The following is a 19,518-nucleotide window of genomic DNA, read 5'->3' on the forward strand; positions in this document are numbered from 1 at the left end:
AAATCTGAGTAAGGGGAATAGTGTGGAACAAGACATGTTTCTTTTAGAAAGTATGAACAGCAGAAGCAGTCCCGATCCACACTATTCCACTTACTCTTTGGAAATAATCACGTGTGCAAGGATCTTGTACGCATTCTCCCACATTTCTGTTGCTGGGTGGTAATTATTTGCCTGTGAATGTGGTCCAGGAAGCTGTTCCGTGTCAGTGCATTTTGCTGTTGTGTCAGTTGAACAACTGCTTGGTTACTGACATGTGTAATAGAGTAGAGTATTGAAGTAATCCTATGTGTAATTTTGGTTCATTTTTATGGACAGGATTTTAAGATATTACCTTGTGAAAAATTAAAAGTTTCTCTTTGAGCTCAGTTTAATTAGCTCCTAAACTATACAATCATTTTATGGACATGGAACAATATCTTTAAATCAATAAACTGTGAACATTACAAAATGAGTACATTTTTTTTACATAATTACAACCACATTTGGCACTATAGACGAGTCATTTGTACATTCGAAAAGCACAAGACAACATACATCCTTGTTCTACGAAGGGAGATTGATGCAACCCCAGTTTTTCATGTGTACTAAATTGTACGAATAAGACGCCAAATTACTTTATGTAATCGTGTGGCCATCCTGTGCGTGCGTAAGCCCCAAACAACAGTATTTTGACCTATTACACTTTAGCCCAGGGTTAATTAAGGCGGGCAAACAAACCGAAGGCAGTTGATTGGAATTAATATTAGTCTTCTTAAAATAATTTATAAGGGGTGGTTTCCAAACTTATTAGCCATTTAAAATTAACATTTAGCAAACAAAGCTTGTACAAGACAATGTCACAAATAACATTACTTCAATCAAAATTTAGCTTATACGGTACTTCGCGTACATCTGGTAAACTTATGTCACGAGAGTGCGCTGGTATAATGAGATCATAGTGAGGACGTTTGAGTTCAGTAAAGAAAAAGCAAGGATTAGCTAACTATTAAACCGTCCCTTTTTAGGACGTACCAACATTTGCCTCAAGACTCACGAGGGTTATTCATTCAGACCATCATTATCACAAAGCTCACTTTCCGACAACCATTCTCAATGGAGATTTTATTGGATTAGCCATACCTTTCTTGCCATCAGTTACTACCTTCCCAGAATCTTTCCCACCCGACTTCTGTCCATTAACAACCGCAACATTTCCGATTTGCTTATCAACACTAGTTCCTGTACCTTTTGGGGTTTCCGGCTTTTTAGCACTTTTGTTCTCAGTTTTGTCTTTGTTATCTGGTTTGTCTGCAGCCTTCTTAGTGGTGTCCTTTTCATTTGGTTTCTTCCCTTTGTCACTCTCTTTAGCGTGTCCGTTAAGTGTATGTACATTCGCACCTTTCCTGGCTTCTCTGGTCGTAATCGGCGTTGCGGATGCTTCCCCAATAGAAATATCGCTCTCTGTTTCGCCCTCTGCATACTCGTCACTGTCCGTGCTGTCATCTTTCTCGGGCTTTAAATAAACATTCAATATACGTCAGTTAAAGGGATATTCAGCGATTTACAAAACAAAAGCCTGCACATTATGACACCCCATTGAATCCAATGTGACCGCCAGTAGTAAAGTTACAATACAAGCATTTGATCGGACGAAAGTCCAGTTTTATCACTGGTAACCAATTAAAAGTAGCCAATTTTATTACGAATGTGGAACGTTTATAGTCGAACAGAACACGAGACCTAAGTGCGGTTACAATAAACATTTTGTGTGTGAACTACGCATCAAATTTTAAAGAGCTTCTTAAGCAAATGAGTTGTGCCGACAAGGCGTCGAAAACGGAAAACCCTGTTCTACGCGCCCCACCTACCAGATTTTGATTCATATTCAAATGAATGCCAACCCAAATTTCGAAAATTTCAGAAACAATTTTTTTCTTCAAAAATTGCAAAATAAATACAGATTTTGGTGATTGTTTGGGGTTATTTAAAAAAAAAAAGCCCGACCGACATACACTACTTGAAAAATCCGTTCGCCCGTAGAACAGTGTTTTTTCGTCACCTAAGAATAATGCTGGCTGCTACGATAGTATATAGAAAGTGCGTACGAAGTGCTTGGAGAGTGCGTGAACACTTCAAAATGTTTTTAGAGACAATATTTACGCCAGGGGGAAGTGGAATATTTTACTTGAACAAGGAGGGGAATCTTAAGTTTTAAATGGAGAAATAGGGGGTAGGCAAAGGGGGAATCCGGAAATACTCTACTCTAAACACATGTTATTAATCAAACAGTTGTCCAATTGACACAACAGCAAAATGCACTGACACGGAACAGCTTCCTGGACCAAATTCACAGGCGAATAATTGGCACCCAGCAAAAGAAATCTGTGAAAATGCGTACAAGATCCTTATACAGGTGATAATTTCCAAAGAGTAAGTGGAATAGTGTAGAACGGGTCTGCTTCTGCTTTTCACAAACTTTCTTCAAGAAACAGGTCTTGTTCCATACTATTCCACTTACTCACAGATTTATTGTGTTGGGTGCCAATTATTGGGCTGTGAATGTGGTCCAGGAAGCTGTTCCATGTCAGTGCATTTTGCTGTTGTATAAGTTGGGCAACTGTTTGGTTACTAACCAGTGTTGGGAGTAGAGAATTGAAGTAATCCTGTGTGCAATTTTGGTTCAATTTTATGGACAGGATTTGACCTTGTGAACAAGTATAGGTTTCTTTTTGAGCCCAGTTTACCTGTGTTACAACACCGATTGTCGCAGCAGTTGACTCTCACCCTGCATGGGTATTGAAGACTGCGTCCAGACTATGGTCAATTGGTATTGGGACGCAGGTATAAATTCCACTTGAGTAAATATTGTTATAATTTGTCTGGCACATATCCGCATTTGTTTTGTGAAAAATTATAAAAGATTTGAAATGGCAGACCCATATCCTACTAGAGTGAGGCTGGTTTGTATCCTCATACCGAATGCACTGCATTACTTACAGGTTTATAGTCGTCATCATCGTCGGACTTGTAGTCATCTAAGTCATCATGGAAGGTGTGGCGGACATCCTCGTCGTCAGTCGAGTCCGATTCGAGGTATTTACGCTTTTCTGTTGCTGACAAAGGACGAACTGGACTTTTGTTGACGTTTTCTGTTGGTAACAAAGTGAGATTATTTGGGTCATATGGTTGGATCCATGTGTTGCGTTATTAGTAATGAAAAAAGGGCGAACAAATTATGACAAGGTTTGACAAATTGTTAAAGGAATAAACTATTCCTCAAATTTTGCGTTTTCTGTTGTTAACAAAGTGAGATTATTTGGGTCATATGGTTGGATCCATGTGTTGCGTTATTAGTAATGAAAAAAGGGCGAACAAATTATGACAAGGTTTGACAAATTGTTAAAGGAATAAACTATTCCTCAAACTTTGGGCTGTATTTGTTATATAATACTGTGAATCTAAAAATACTTATTAATTTTTTTTTAAAATTTGAATTTAACGCGCCCCCCCGCTTTTTTTTTTTTAGAATCCTGAACGCTCTGGCTAAAATAATGGGTCAACCTGTTCGGGCTGTTGATGAAGGGCGGCACAATTTAACTTTTCTGTAGCCCCCGGGTAAGAGCGGCCACGGTACGACGCTGTATAAAATATATGATCCTGTGTCACAACCTGGGGTACCTTTGTGTTACATAGTAAAAAAATGAAATGTTTCAAACATTTTACCTACACGTCTCATTTGAAGTGGTTCATCCTCCTGAGCATTTTAACACTTTTTTTTAATGGAAATCGGTTAAAAAAAATGAGTGCGGGCAAAAACAATCACAAAGTATAAAGGTGGGATTTAACCCCACCTCTTTTTTCCACATCATTCTGAGAAAGTATTAGTCTTTTAAATGACTTTTTGTATTTATTTACATGGTTTAGATGTCTGGGAGTTCATTGAGAAATTTTTTTACCAAATTCCAAATTTACGATATGAATCCCTCCTCCTAATCCTCCTCTTCCTAATCCTCAACAACCCTTGGCACATTGCATGCTAAACGTCATACCGTAAAACCCCGTCTACAAGGATATACCTAAGAAACGCCCTCAATAAAATTGGTTGCTTGTTGTATTTGGAGTTTGAGCAAATATATACTGGCACTGGGTGGCTATGCATTCCATCTAAGTATGTTGTAACACCAATCAATTGTATTGACATAATAACGACTGTTTCGTATATCAGGATCGTATAGCTCAATTGATAGAGCGTCAGACTTTGGAACTGAAGACATGTTGATGAGAGCATGGTCCGGGCACCGGTTCCGTTTTTTCATTCTCGTTTAATTTTAACTTTTTGACATGTTCTTTTTATCTTTCTTCAAATCTACCTTTCTACTTTTAATTTTAGGTGTGTGTTTTTTTGTTTTTTTTTGTGTTTTTTAGTTTTTTTATAGTTTTTTTTAGTAATTTTGTGGTTTTATAGAAACTAGTAAAAGCATTTATTCTTAATAATAGCGAAACCCACGGTTAGACAGATGTGTTGTAACTACTTGTCTGTCCTCGTCTTTGCAATAAAACCTATGTTGCACCTTTGTGCCATCCCAATTCTTGAGGAATGGTAGGTAGGGGTGCGTTTTTGGCTTAAGCACGATTTTGTTTCTACTTGAAATGAAATCAAAATAAATATTGTTCTGTTGCCACAATTGCAGTTTTTTTTTTTTTTTTCAAAATAGATGAGGAATAATAATTATTCCATATTTGAATCTATTGTCCCATCAAGAATAGAGTGTCTTCAAAACTTCAATCAATTCATCTGACAAAGGAAACTATTCTGGTCATTCAATTTTGTTTCGCTTGCACCTGTTATATCACAGGCGTTGGTAGAGAAGGCACACTTCTCTTGTCTTCACCGAAGTAGTGATGTAAACACTAACATGATTAATTACCATAGCTAGCAATGGACATACACTATTTTTGTTCCACTTGAACCCATACTATAGGCTATTCGCTGTCGATGTGACGTAATTAATCGGTTAACTACCATAGCAATTGATGAATACAATTTCGAATATATAGCCCTGCACTTCATCGTTCACGTGGCACCTATGCATTAAACCATAGTTGTCAAAGAAATGCTAATCACTCGCCATGTAAGATTAGTATTTATGAAAAGAGTGGTATTCAATCTATGTTTGGTGACATACGCGGGTGATTAGTGCAATCTGCTTGATGGTAGTTATTGCTATTATTACATCACTTCGACAGCGAATTGTAGTATTCGCCACTTGCACGGTTCCGCCATTATGCACTATGTGCGGGGAGAGCCTCGAACTGGCAGCATACATGAATGGGAATTGAACCGGTCATATAACATTCTGTGTAAGGTTACGTAATTCTTCCTTTCATGTATGCTGCCAGTTCGAGGCTCTCCCCGCATATAGTGCATAATGGCGGAACCGTGCAAGTGGCGAATAGACGAATCCAACAAGCCAAGTGATGGTCAGAATTTATTCGGCCATTATACGCTGGTGAAGTTGCGTAATTAATCGGATTAATTACCATAGCAATAGGTGAAAACAATTTTGAACATATCGCGCTGCGCTACAAGCAGGTTACACTCATCACCTGTACTGTGTATGTCTGCAATCATAGATTGAATACAATACTGGTCTTTTCAAAGATCTTACAGGTGCAGCATGATATGGTTCAATGAAGAGGTACCGCCTGAACGTATCAGTGTATAACGCGGTATATTCAAAAATTGTTTTCACCTATTGCTATGGTAGTTAATCCGATTATTACGTAACTTCGCCAGCGTATTGAATAAAACAGGAGGATGTGAGTTCATAAGGGCAATGTCGGGGATTATAGGTCACAATCGATGTGGAGAGATGAGAGGTCCGACCAACAGCCATAGCGAATGGTTCATGTTCAACTAATTCCAGCGGACGGTCTGTGGCTAGTAAGGAATCGTCTTTGACCACATGCACAGATCTGTCTCGTCAGGAAGATATATTTAATATCCCGAATTTATAATAGGCCTATGCCTACCAGTTCCATCGTATAACCGATCTGCTAGAGAATATTTGTTACCATGTTTAATAAATTCGTATTTATCGTATAATAAAATGTAGCCAAATGTATATTATGTGTCACACGGTTTTCTGCTGAACCACTAGCAGGCTATGTTACCACATCTATGACAATGACAAAGGTGAATTTTGATGATTTTTACGATCGTCCGGATGAGCAAATCACTGAATGGGTCTTTAGTTCCCTCCTCTCCTTATCCTGCCAATATTATATGAATCAAAGAAAAATAAAGAAAAAATAAAATTAAACAAGAAAAAAGACAAAGAAAAGAAACAATAAAAGAAAAACAATAGAATAAATTAAACTAAATATGAAAAAAAAATGATCACGAAAGGAGTCTTTAGAAAATGCAAGAAAATATAAATGAAAAGTTTGAACAATATTTTGTTTATAAAAGTTTGTGTGACCGTGATGAGGCTCGAACTCACCATCTTCCGATCTAAAGAACCAAAGTCTTATGCCTTGCCAAGTGAGCTATGCTCGTGAGATGCGAAATAAAGATAAAATAATACATTGTATACCTGCTTGTGTCGGTAAATGATTTGCTCAAATTCCATAATGATATAATATTGTGGAGGGCGCTAGCGTGAAATATGCTATCATCACAGTCGCTTCTATTCCTTATAGACGGGTTTCTACGGTATGCCCCGTTTCTAACCTATAATTCTTATCGCGTTATAATTTTAAGACATCGAAATGGATTCTGTTACAATTAGTGGTGGGTGATTTCATCTTCCAAAATGAATGATGATAATGAACGCAATAGTCAAACTTACCATTTCTAGACAGCGTTAGAGATGTCGGTTGCGATGTGATAAATCGGTCTAAGGGCGTCAATTTCAAAGGAGCCATCAATAAGTCTATGACCCCATACGTCAATCCATGAGACCCTAGGCGGCGTGGTGCGATTACTTTGCGTCGTTTGGTACAATGACCACAAGTATCATCGTCAAGTTTTAGTGATCTCAGATAAGCTTTAACATCTAGCAGTCCAAGCACCTGTAAATTATATAAAGAGTTATTTTGAAATGATTTGAAAATTTCTCTCATATCATTGAAAATTAACATAAACGTGTCCCAAATAATAAACATTTGTTAACTTTTAATAACATGAGAAAAATATAATATTAAATTATTAGCTCAAATAGTAATGAAAAGAAGCTGTTATACATGGAAAAATGAACTGACTTGGCATTTCGCTAAGCACCTGCCAGTGAGCTGATAGGCATAACAAAACTAATAATAGGGATGCCCACTGTCCATACAGTTTCCACTAGAACGATTTTTCATTTACTGTGTGCGTGCACTCACCTCACACACGTATTGGGCTATTCCATTTAAAATCCACACTACCCCTGTGGAAGATTTAGCTAAAGTCTGCCAAAGAGGGAGTATCAATTTTGAATAGAATAGACAATTGGGTAACTTCCATTTGTAATACTCACTCCAGTTGTGGAAGATATAGGTAAAGCCATATTACAGGGGGAGTATGGGTTTCAAAATGATTACCTCTGACCAATTACATTTGAAAAACATACTCCCACTGTGGAAGATATTTCCAAAATCTTCCACAGGGGTAGTGTGGATTTCAACTGGAATAGCCCATTGTCTATGGAGAAACTGATCGATACAAGAAATCCCAGGCCTGTTAAATGGCGTACATACTTGTTTTTGATCCAAATGTAGGCCTATATCAGGGTGTTTCAAGAAATTCCTGATTCCACCGGAAAACATTAACCAAACTTTTTCCTGATTGGTCAGTAAATAGAGAGGACCTTCCTCCATGCAGAGATCAACTTTTTTAATGAAAAATTTAATGAGATGAGAACTACAACAGGTTGAAGTGACACCATTCCGTGCATCAGGTGTTCAAACGCAATTATTTCCGAATTTGGAGTGAATCAGACAAGCAAACTTACATAGTCATAAAATGTAACTATTTTTGAAGACAAAATGTACAGGATGTTAAGAAATTTAAGAATGTTTAAGCCTACCGCGGCCCATCTCAAATCATGCACTTCTCACTACCATGTCCATTTCATATGCTATCCATCATGGCTTCCATGCACACACAGTGTATTGCTCAATGTATTAAAGATAACCTTTGAGTTGGAGCAAATTTCTCAAAATTGGTAGTGATTAATATTACCAAACTTATGCCATGATGAAATATAATAATTTTTGAAGATAAAATGTGCTGACCGTAAAAGATTGAACAATGTTTAAGACTACCGCCATTCATTTGAAATAATGCACTTATTGTTCATCTCCTCTATGGAGATATTTTCCATGGCGGCCATCTATGATCATGCTTGCGGTTTCACCAAACAAACCATGGGTTTTGAGGTCTTATATTTTTTGTTGTATGTCAACAAAATCGATTAAATTTTCAGGATGATCTTATTTTCATGTTGTTATAAGCAAATATAATGTTCCAGATAACGCTAGTTAATAAATACATTAAGAAAAAGTACCTTAAAATTGCACTTTCTGTTAGTAATCCTTTTGAACTTTAACTTTTTAACACGTTCTAGCAGCCCTATATAAAACCGTAACACTCAAAAGGCCATATCTCTGGAATGAAACGTCCGATTAAGATTATTTAAACGCCAAAATGTTTCTTTCATCAATTCCCAGCCAATAAGTTAGGTCTGAATCAATTTAAAAGTACTTCAATTTTTAGTGGACATGCCTACTAATAATACTAGTAATATTTTAGAGATGTTGGTTTTATATTTTAATACATATTTATCATGCAAAATGTAAAAACAGTGAATATCAAGATATTTCACTCAGCTCTTGACCCAAAGGCTGACAGTAAAATTGTTCACTTTATTGTTGGGAGTGGCGTTCTTTTCCTTGTTCTTGTCTGTTTTTCACTTCTCTTTCCATATAGGCCAGCATGCTTATAGGCTTTTTAGCCTGGCTTGAGCATTTTATTTGAGCCTGGTCCCATCAGGACCCAAGTGTGTCTCCATACGGAGCAATCGTTTAAAACAAACAAACCAATCCAATCGAGTAAAATAAAAAAGTTTGAATGAAAAGAAAATGAGGGAGATCCGCACTCAACGAATAAAAATGGTGCGAAATGCCCTCTCAAAAATGAGACTCGTAATTGTAATTTCACTCGTAATTGATCACACTGCAGGCAGACTGAGAAATAGTGAGTTGTTGCTGCTTTAGTGAAGGGCTGCAATATTAGAACTGAACTTAGGGAGTTATTTAAGTTAGCCATTACCAGCAACTGTCAAAAATGGATCGGAGACACATATCGTGGGCAAACCGATTATTAAATAACATCGTTAGAAATAAATTCACTTACTAGAGATGCTGATGCGGTTCTGATGGGTTGAAAAAGTCCACTTTTTCTTTCTATTGTCACCATTTTCTGGAAGAAAATGCAGATAAAATTAATGATAAGCATAACCCCTGTGGATTAAGTCTGCACAATATGCAAATAAGGATTAGGATCATCTTATTTCCATATTGGGAAATACTGAATAAAGCAACTGCCGCCTTCATGGCCTTTCTGCAAATAACTGCTCTCTGCGCATGCCATTGTGCATTCTCTACGCAATCACCCAGGTCATTATTTACTGAACATCATGCAGTGTCAGATTGTGGCGCACTCTGGAAAACATTCAAAGTCCGTTCAATTAATACGGTGTTCCCATGTTTATTTTATAAGCCAGTTTATGTTGTATGCACCACCAGATATCTATGATATCCAGTTTTGCGTAATACTTTATTTTTAAACTGGTTGTTCTAATGAATATTTAAGGTGTTATTTTGAGTACCTTTTTTTTTTTCACAATATCGGGTTTTGAAGACCTCTTGCTTCCTTTATCCATGTTCTCCTTAGGTGACTTTGGTGCTTTTGTCATGTCGCCAACAGGTAGTACTGCATCCAGTACATTTGCTGTTATGTTAACCCCGGTCTCCAAGCAGCCAATGGTGAATTGACCCACAGAAGAAAAAGCGGCATTCTCAAAGACCTCAAAGGGACAAAATTAAAATAAGAGAACTCTTAATTTTATTGCTCATCAGGCTGAACGCAGTCCTCATGAAAAGAAGCAGTGCTTTTGATTTGAAAGACTATCTTCTTGGCAAATTAAGTTTAAACGGTAATTCAACACAAAATTATTGAGAACTAACCTCAATATTACGACGCGTGACACACGTCCTCATCAGGTGAACTCCAAAGATGTTGTTAAGGAGCCTCGAGTTCTCGACACTGTACACTTCATTGATTAAGGTCAATCGTGAAGTCAACTCCTTCACAACATCTTTGGGAGTTCTCCTGATGAGGACGTGTGTCACACGTCGAAATATTGAGGTTAGTTCTCAATAATTTTGTGTTGAATGACTGTTTAAAATTTTAAGCTGTTTTAATAACCAACACCTACCTTGACTCACAGAAGTGGGTAACTTGAGTGATTCCTCATATGCTATTGTTCACTCTAGCATTTTATAATATACAAACAAAACAAAAAGGAGTTTTTGCCATTGCCGCTTTTAAAAACCAGGGAAAAACTGGCCAAATCAGCTTTTTGCCAGTTTTTGCCATTTGGCCGGCAAAAACCGAACCCTGATATCAGATTTCATCAGAAGACCTCTCTCATCTTTTGATCAAGTCAAAATTGAGAAAAGCCCACGCGAAGAATGGTCAAGATTTAAAAACTTAACGCATGACAAAACAAAATTCTCTCATAACTTTTCTGCCGCTGAAGTTAGAGACCAGATAAAACTATTCATATTTAAAAGAATTGATTAAAATTGACCCATGCACAAGTTATAAGGAATTTTTGACATGGCAAACTTCTTACCTCAGTTACAGGGTCTTTCATAACGTCCCACGATGCATCGATAACATCCAGCGCACAACATGCCAATGTGTCCAAGGATTTAACTGCATAAAATAAGATTGAAAGATTATTTTGTCTCCCAATGTGTGATCAAAAAGGCGGGTTTACAGAGATGGGGAAATCTACTATTCGAGGGTTAAGTGCAAAATTGCCTTATTAAATCTCCATTAGCTCCGCTGGGCAATGCTGTGTATCATTGCAATGATGTTATGAATAATATTACCATGAGCTAATGGAGATTGGGCAGTGTTGCAATGAGCCCTTGATTTCACAATCAAAATGTGGAAGTCTATAAATCGGTAACATAATAATCGTCGTCATCGCATAGTGACAAATCCCGGATAACTATAAACCGGTCATTTTGTATAGAGGCCGACGCATTTTTTTGGGTACAAAGTCGTTTCTTGTCGCTGTCAGCATTCGGCGAATAGCGGTTATAAGGGACTCGCCATTAGATTCTCAGGGGGTGGGGTAGGAAGTTGGGGTCAAGGCAATTTTTTTACTGCTAAAGGCGGCAAGTTGTTTTACTGCTAAAGGCGGCAAGTTGTTGTTTTTTCTTTAATTTTCATGCATTTATACACTGAGTTAGGTGGGGAATTTTTTTTAATTGCTGGTGGGTAAAGTTTTTTTTGCTCCTGTTGTGGGTTTAGTCCCCCCCCCCGAGAATCTAACGGTATATAGTCATCTGGTATTCATTCATATGCGGAAATCATGTTTTGGTAAATCCTTTAACACTAAAAAAATACATCTGGACTTGCTCGAGAAGTCTAGCCACAAATTTACTCGCCGATAGTCTGGTGGCAGACCAAGTTAGGTTGGTTTTGCCAATTAAAGTGTTTTGTTTCTGGATTATTGGTCTACACTACGGGTGGTACAAAATTCGAGGGGTGTAAATCGAGATATCCAAGGTCAAAGTTTATACAAGATTGAGCCCATATTTATTGGTCGAGTCCAATATTTTAAAACTCATAGCAAGACCAATAGATATTGGGCGTAAAGCATCCAATTTTATCATTATGTTTTGGATCCAATATTTTCACACACTTGGATTCATAAAAACATAATAATGTCCAAGCATATGTCAAATTATTCCTCTCGTATATATTAAAGAATAGTTTGAACCACCTATAATGACTTGTTGCCTAGGTAACACATTGAAATAGGTCATGTCAATTGAGTCCTACTGATGTTGACCTACTGGTTCTTCTCTGAATGGGTAACAAGTCATTGCAGTCGGTTATAAAGGGTTCACAAAAAATAACTCCCCCCTAAAATTACAAAACATTTTTTTACATAACTTGACATACATTTCGTGGATTTGAAAAATTTAAAAACCTGTGAATAAAGGTATTGTTTTTCTACCCTCCCAACGTTCTTTCGTCTGAAAATCTTTTTATTTTGGCCAAAAATAATCACGTTTTCTAAAAATGATGCTTTCAGAAAAAGTTGCACTTTTCAACATCCTCATTTATGTCAAAATTAGCTTCAACAAATCAATTTTTTGCACTACGTGATGGTTGTATGGGTGACTAAGGGTTCAGAGACAAAAAGGTGAAGGAAAAAAAACCAATTAAATCAATCGTAAAATTGATACCGAGAAAGTTTTGTACATTACACGTATGGGATGTTGAAAAGCGCAACTTTTTTAAAGCATCATTTTGGAAAAATGTGATTATTTTTGACCAAAACAAAAAAGATTTTGAGAAGGGATAACTTTGGTAGGGTAGCAAAAAGATGCCTCTATTCACAGGTTTTTAAATTTTTCAAATCAACAAAATGAATGTTAAGTTATGCAAAGAAATGTTTTGTAACTCCTAAATTGATTTTACCATTTTTGAAACACCGGCTCAATAAAATCTTCTAGAAAAACCCCGTACATGTTAATTAGTCATTGTTTTATACTGCAAGATGATTGCATGGGTGACTGGGTAATCGTATACATAAAAAATAAAGAAAACAAAAACACCATTAAATAAATCAAAACATTGATATCGCGAATGTTTTGTACATTAAATGTATAGGATGTGGAAAAGTAACTTTTTCTAGAAAGCATCATTTTTGGAAAATGTGATTATTTTTGGCCAAAACAAAAAGATTTTTTAATGAAAGAACTTTGGGAGGGTAGGAAAATGATTTCTTTATTCACAGGTTTTTAGATTTTTCAAAACAACGAAATCTATGTCAAGTTATGCAAAGAAATGTCTTGTAATTTTAGGGGGGGGGGGTTATTTTTTTTGAACCCTTTAGCTATTCTTAATTCGATTGAGACAACAGTGCCAACAATTTGAAACCATTTTCATCAAAATTGGAACATTTTACCTCTTTCAGCCCTTGTGCCTCTTCAAAGTTAACCTGTGACCTTTTGGCTTATAATAAACTCCGGAACGAAAATTCGGAGGTGGGTCAAACTATACTTTTTCTGCATCCTCAGAATCAGAGGAACATTTTGGTGTGGATTTTTTTTAAAATTGGGCAATTTTTGAATTTTGACTCCTGTATCAACTTTGACCTTAGAAATCTTCAATTGCCCAGGGTTGACAACTCTACACCCCATTAATAATCAGCGAAGAAAAACACTTTAACTGGCAAAATCATCAAACCAAATAAAACAATAGTTTGCAGCTGGACTACGATGAGTTTCACATTCGAGGCTTGAGACCGTTGCATTCGAAATCAAGTCGGATTCGCTGAAGCATGACACCGTGTAAAGCAAGTTTAGAAGTAAACATAGCCGATTCACGGCGGGCGATCCATCAAAATGTTGCTAAAGGTGCACTTCAACAAAATGTTGGACTGTTCAAAATAGGCATTTACTCAAGATACAATTGACTCATCAAAACTCGAGAACTCGAATTTGCACACGATATTTACGCATTCGATGCTAGACTACGTTGCTATCGTGTGTTTTTTTTCGGTTGGTCAGCATTTACATTTTTTTTACAAAGGATGCTATTTTTTCTGTTAATGTTAAAATGGGGATGAAAGTTATTTTGATGAGTCAACTGTATCTTTTGAGTAAAGATTGCTTATTTGGAACAGTCCGAAATTTTGTTGAAGTACAATTTTATTTCTGAACTTCCATTGCTTTACACGGGATCATGCTTCAGAGAATCCGACTAGATTTCGAATACAATGGTTTCCAGCCTCGAATGTGAAGCTCATGAGCATATCCGTCATTCATATTCTTCTCCCCGTGCAATTATTATTGCGAAACATATAGCCACGATCATGGAGTGCTAGGATTTGTCCAGAATGATCACATCTTCATTGACCTTTCTTTGTTAACAGCAATATTAAGTCTCTACATCGCCAGGATAGCAAAGAAAACATTTCACATAAACTTACATGCTCCACGAAACAGCCATGATTTTGTCATGAGTCGATCGACGAAAACCAACCTCTCTGCACTAGTGGTTGCGGACATTCTGACAGCTTTTCCAACCCAATTCTGGCTATGAAACTGACACCAAACGCCCCTATTTATGCCCAACAGTCCACACCGTGCCAGCACGTACCGTAGCGTGTGATTGAAATGGATCGGTTGTCCCGCGCTACTGGACAGACTTGTCACATGACACGCTCTTTACTAATATCGATTGCAGAGATTACGCCATCGATACCTAGAAATTCAATAGCCATACTCAAACCTCCTTTCATATGATTTTGTTTGTCTAGTGCATAATCCATTGTTGTTTACCAGTTCCGTCCACTACCATTTTATGCGGATTGTTTACTGGTTGTAAAAAAATAAAGTAATTATTGAGACTGCAAAAACAAATCACAAAGAAACTTTTACCCATTTAACATTTTTATTTTTTGAATAATAATAAAGCATAATTGTTTTATCACGCAGTTTTTGCGATATAAAATGAATACAATAAATAGCACTAGGGCTTATATATTACCTTAATAAATATTTAGGAAAGTCTTTTGGTATAAACTTTGATGTTTCATGTTTCATCAGCTGCCGTCATTTTAGGGTTTTTTTTCCAGGGTATAGCATTAACAATTATTTTTAAACGTTTATGAAAGTCTTTATAGATACAATTTGGACGTTACGTGTTATAGCATTTTAACGTCCAAAATTATTATTACCTTATTAATTTAGGAAATTCTTTTGTATAATTTTGACATCTTTTTTTTCTATCTACTGCATAAAGCATACGAATATTTAGCACTTTTATTGTTCAATTATTACGTCCTTAATTGATCATCATCTCTTTTTGCTAATTATGTCATCTTTTGCATTTGTCCTCTATATTTTAATCACATTTTGTCACAGAACTTCATCTCTTTCTAGGCATACTACTTAAGTTTCGTTCACACCTTTATCAGCTGCTGTCATTTTAACCTTTTCTTATACCATGATACGGCAGAAATAATGTATTTTTTTTTTTTGTACTAGCAGAACACGTTTTAGTTTTTGGGAAATTTTTATGTGTCATGGTTTTTTTTTTCACTGTGTACAGAAGATGGCATGTAGGGTACTACAATCACCATGATCACAATCATTTGCCGTCATTTAAGCTTTTTTTCATATAGCTGCATTAACAAAATTGGGGTTAAAGGTCATTAAAGGGGCATTTCTGGCATATAATCAAATACCTTCAAAATGCTTCTTCTGCCACATATTACAAAGCACAATGACATCACTTGTACATATGCTTCGGCTTTTATCGAATTTTATAAATTATACGTAATTGTGGCCAAAGGTCATTAAGGGGTAAAATCTTACAATTGCATTATATCGACATATGTAAGGGGTGTGGGGCTTAAACTCGGTGACAACAAATCTTATGACCAGGGGAACATTTTGTAGGGTCAGGTCAAAGGTCATGCAGAGGTCAAATTGTAGAAATGCATTTTTTGGACATCTGTAAGGGGTACAGGGGCTCAAACTTGGTGACAACAAACTTAGTGAAAGGGGAACATTTAAGAACACTCTGCAGGGGTCAGGTCAAAGGTTATAATGGGGTCAAATCTTATAATTTCATTTTCTGGATATCTGTAAGGGGTATGGGGCTCAAACTCAGTGACAACAAATATCATGACCAGGGGAACATTTTGCAGGGGTCAGGTCAAAGGTCATGCAGAGGTCAAATTTTCGAAATGCATTTTCTGGACATAGGTAAGGGGTACGGGCTCAAACTCTGTGACAACAAACTTAATGATCAAGAGAACAATGTTGCCGTTATGGCAGATGGAAGTATCTCGGAGCCTTTCCAAGTAGCAACGGGAGTGCTTCAGGGTGATCTGTTGGCACAATTCCTGTTCATTTAAATATCCTGGTAGACTACCTTCTGAAGAAATCAAATTCTGGAATTGACGCCTATCCACGTCGGTCAAGTAGGTATCCTGCTAGGATGCTGAATGACCTGGATTTTGCTTATGATATAGCCCTGTTGAAATCTTCCATAGCCCGGGCCCAGTCACAGCTTACTAGGACTGCAACTGCAGCAGCAGATCTAGGCCTTGTCATCAACGCACCTAAGACATATATGACTGCAAACTGTAACGCCCATCTAGCACTTGAAGCCTATGGTAGTAGGCCTACCAGCAACCGTGTCACAGACACAGACGTCAAGTATTTGGGTTCCAAGATGGGCTCTAGTGTTGGAGACCTAAACGAGGAAAAGCACTATAACATGGGCAGCTTTCTGGCAACTGGAACGCCTTTGGAGAAGCCCATCCCTGTCAATCGAAACAAAAATCAAGCTGTTTGAGACAACTTGTATTACTCCGTAAATAAATTCAACAGGATTGTTCATAATTCATATTTTGCAAATGTTCTTTTGTACAAATCCAAATGTATTTCGGTATAAAGATCTTAAACATACCTCAATGACGTTTCGTACTACACCGTAGTACTTTCTCAAATTGACTGATCAACTCTCACACTCCTCGTCTGGAACTCGACGTTGGTGGCGTTTTGGAGCGGAGTAATTGGTCATAAATGTGGGGTAACGTCATTGTGGTATGTTTAAGATCTTTATACCGAAATACTTTTGGATTTGTACAAAAGAACATTTGCAAAATATGAACTTGTATTACTGTCTTTCTGTACGGGTGCGAGTCATGGGTACTAAGGACATGGAAAAAAAAGATCCAACGCCTTTGCATCTCGCTACAGAGTCATGTTAAACATCAAGTGTGTGGATCGGATACCAAATAAAACCATCTACTGTCTGACCAACATTGTGGGTGTCCTAGACATTATACAATCGTGACACCCTCTTCATTCATTTAGACAGTCTTGATTTAGTAGGGATATATACCTCAATGACCCTTGTAGGTCAAGCAGAAACCGATTTATTGTCATTTTATCTGGCTATTATGATGATTATGGTTGCTACCCGGGCTACGAGCGGCTATCTTGGATTTCAGGTGTCCTAGACCTCAGACAACAATGAAATCCCCTTCATTCAATCAGACAGCCTTGATTTAGTGGAGATAGACACCCCAATCACCCCTATACGCCGTAGAAGTGACGTCATAATCGGGTTAGCTACCATAGCAATAGATGAATACAATTTTTGAATAGACCGCCCTGTACTACAAGCAGATTGCACTAATCACCTGTGTATGTCAGCAAACATAGATGGAATACAATACCGCTCTTTTCAAAGATACTTACCGTCGTTTTATCTTTTCAGTTTCTGTTTCCGTATCCGTAAGGCTGCGTTCACATAGAAGTATACTATTCGGGTATACGGTGCACGTTTTGCAGGTGCACGCGTATAGCTCAAATCGAGCAAGGCAATTCCATAGTACCGGGTCACATAAGGCTACGATCACATAGAAGTATACTATTCGGGTATACGGTGCACGTTTTGCAGATTTCACATCACCAAATAATGTCTCTTGTGGGATTCCGTCCTGATCTGCGGTGTTTTTACATTTCGGTAAAGTTAACCAACTATAAATCAATATTAAAAACCAAAAAATTGTGCAGATTTTGGGAAAAATTTGTGCCAGGTAATAAATGTAGGCTTGAATCTAAGCATCTACCAAGATTGGAAAAGATTCTGGCCTTTTATTCAGATTTTCATGTATTTCTTAAACCGGCTGCTTCTAGGTAAAATCACAAGTGCTTCTATTTTGAAAATTGGGTGAAAAAAGTGTATTGCATTCGTGGTCCGGTAGCTCGAAAATTCAATGGTCACCAATATATTTAATTTAGTTTGTTTACTTGCTTGTATGTTTGTCAGTCAGGAAAACATCACTTTGAAAAATTGAGTCGCTTCGTAAGGTAGGTAGAGCCATTTGAATAGAGGCCATTTTGTACACAAAGTATAGGGAAATTTATTACTATTGTGCACCCTCAAGCGAGAGTACGTGTGTGAGCCTATACGGAAGACGTTTTGATTCAGCAAGTTAGACCTGTGCCAAACAAGTTTTGATTAGCATTTGCATATTGACTGATGAGGTATTTTTGATTGTAATTCATATAATTTATAGCTAAAATTGCAGAAAAAAGCAACATTTAGGCCTACTAGGCTATCAGTGCTAAGGTGAGTTATGGCCCGAAATTGGAGACTTGGAGAAATATCAGTATAGAGGCACTGTTAGGTCAATGCATGAACAGGTAAGCTTACCTTTTGTGGGTGTGTGTGTGTAGGGTAGGCTAAGCTTAATTATGACAGGCAGCCAAATTGGAGATGGAGAAAACATCGGTATGGTGGCACTGTTATGTAACTGCCTGGATTGGGGGTGGCTAGGCTAAGCTTATGATTTCACCAACATGATCAAAGACCCATGTAATTCAACACTTGTATAATTCATGCATTTGCCTTTGTGGTCATGTTTTCCCTGCTGCTTCTGTCATATCTGTGTGTCTGTCTTGCTGTCTGTCATAAGTTTAGCCTGCCTACCCCCCCCCTTCTACACACACATAAGGTAAGTTTACCTGATCCAAGGCCCGTGTCATGAGCTCCAGCAGCCTTTATGTTTGTTTGTTTGCGTGCATTACCAAATTAACTTCATGTCTCAGACATTATAGGCCTACAGATTGGGATCAACATTGTCAAAATAAATTGATTTTAATTTGTTCCATTACATGTGCTATCTACAGTAGATAGCACATTATTTGAATTGGCGCCAAGTTGAATTTGGCCCCAAAAATGTCAACTTGTGATCGGTCACTCAAAGTGAAGTTATATAATGTTAATTAGTATTAAAACTCTTAGGAAATTATAAAATCAAACATCTTGAGGTCCGTGAAGATTTCACATCACCAAATAATGTCTCTTGTGGGATTCCGTCCTGATCTGCGGTGTTTTTACATTTCGGTAAAAGTTAACCAACTATAAATCAATCTTAAAACCAAAAAAATTGTGCAGATTTTGGGAAAAATTTGTGCCAGGTAATAAATGTAGGCTTGAATCTAAGCATCTACCAAGATTGGAAAAGATTCTGGCCTTTTATTCAGATTTTTCATGTATTTCTTAAACCGGCTGCTTCTAGGTAAAATCACAAGTGCTTCTATTTTGAAAATTGGGTGAAAAAAGTGTATTGCATTCGTGGTCCGGTAGCTCGAAAATTCAATGGTCACCAATATATTTAATTTAGTTTGTTTACTTGCTTGTATGTTTGTCAGTCA

At 37.2% G+C, this 19,518-nt stretch overlaps 1 protein-coding gene across 1 annotated transcript; it reads right to left on the reverse strand.

Annotated features, from left to right (window-relative positions):
• Positions 1-735: 735 nt before the first annotated feature.
• On the reverse strand, positions 736-14,475 carry LOC140172076 (uncharacterized). Its single transcript, XM_072195424.1, has 7 exons — positions 14,265-14,475; positions 10,881-10,963; positions 9,852-10,049; positions 9,377-9,442; positions 6,831-7,053; positions 2,977-3,128; positions 736-1,492 (listed from the first exon to the last, which is right to left on the reverse strand). The coding sequence occupies exons 1-7, from the start codon at positions 14,341-14,343 to the stop codon at positions 1,070-1,072; spliced, it is 1,224 nt and encodes a 407-aa protein (XP_072051525.1). The 5' UTR covers positions 14,344-14,475; the 3' UTR covers positions 736-1,069.
• Positions 14,476-19,518: the final 5,043 nt, after the last annotated feature.

Source organism: Amphiura filiformis, chromosome 15 (assembly GCF_039555335.1).
Source record: "Amphiura filiformis chromosome 15, Afil_fr2py, whole genome shotgun sequence".
NCBI lineage: Eukaryota > Metazoa > Echinodermata > Ophiuroidea > Amphilepidida > Amphiuridae > Amphiura > Amphiura filiformis.

What these genes read in the sequence shown, in the direction of transcription:
- LOC140172076 (XM_072195424.1), bottom strand. Translation starts at nt 14,343, where the DNA reads ATGTCCGCAACCACTAGTGCAGAGAGGTTGGTTTTCGTCGATCGACTC. An exon ending in ATGGCTGTTTCGTGGAGCAT is followed by an intron (nt 10,964 to 14,264) that starts GTAAGTTTATGT and finishes TATTTTATGCAG; the next exon opens with TTAAATCCTTGGACACATTG. An exon ending in TCTAACGCTGTCTAGAAATG is followed by an intron (nt 3,129 to 6,830) that starts GTAAGTTTGACT and finishes TGTTACCAACAG; the next exon opens with AAAACGTCAACAAAAGTCCA.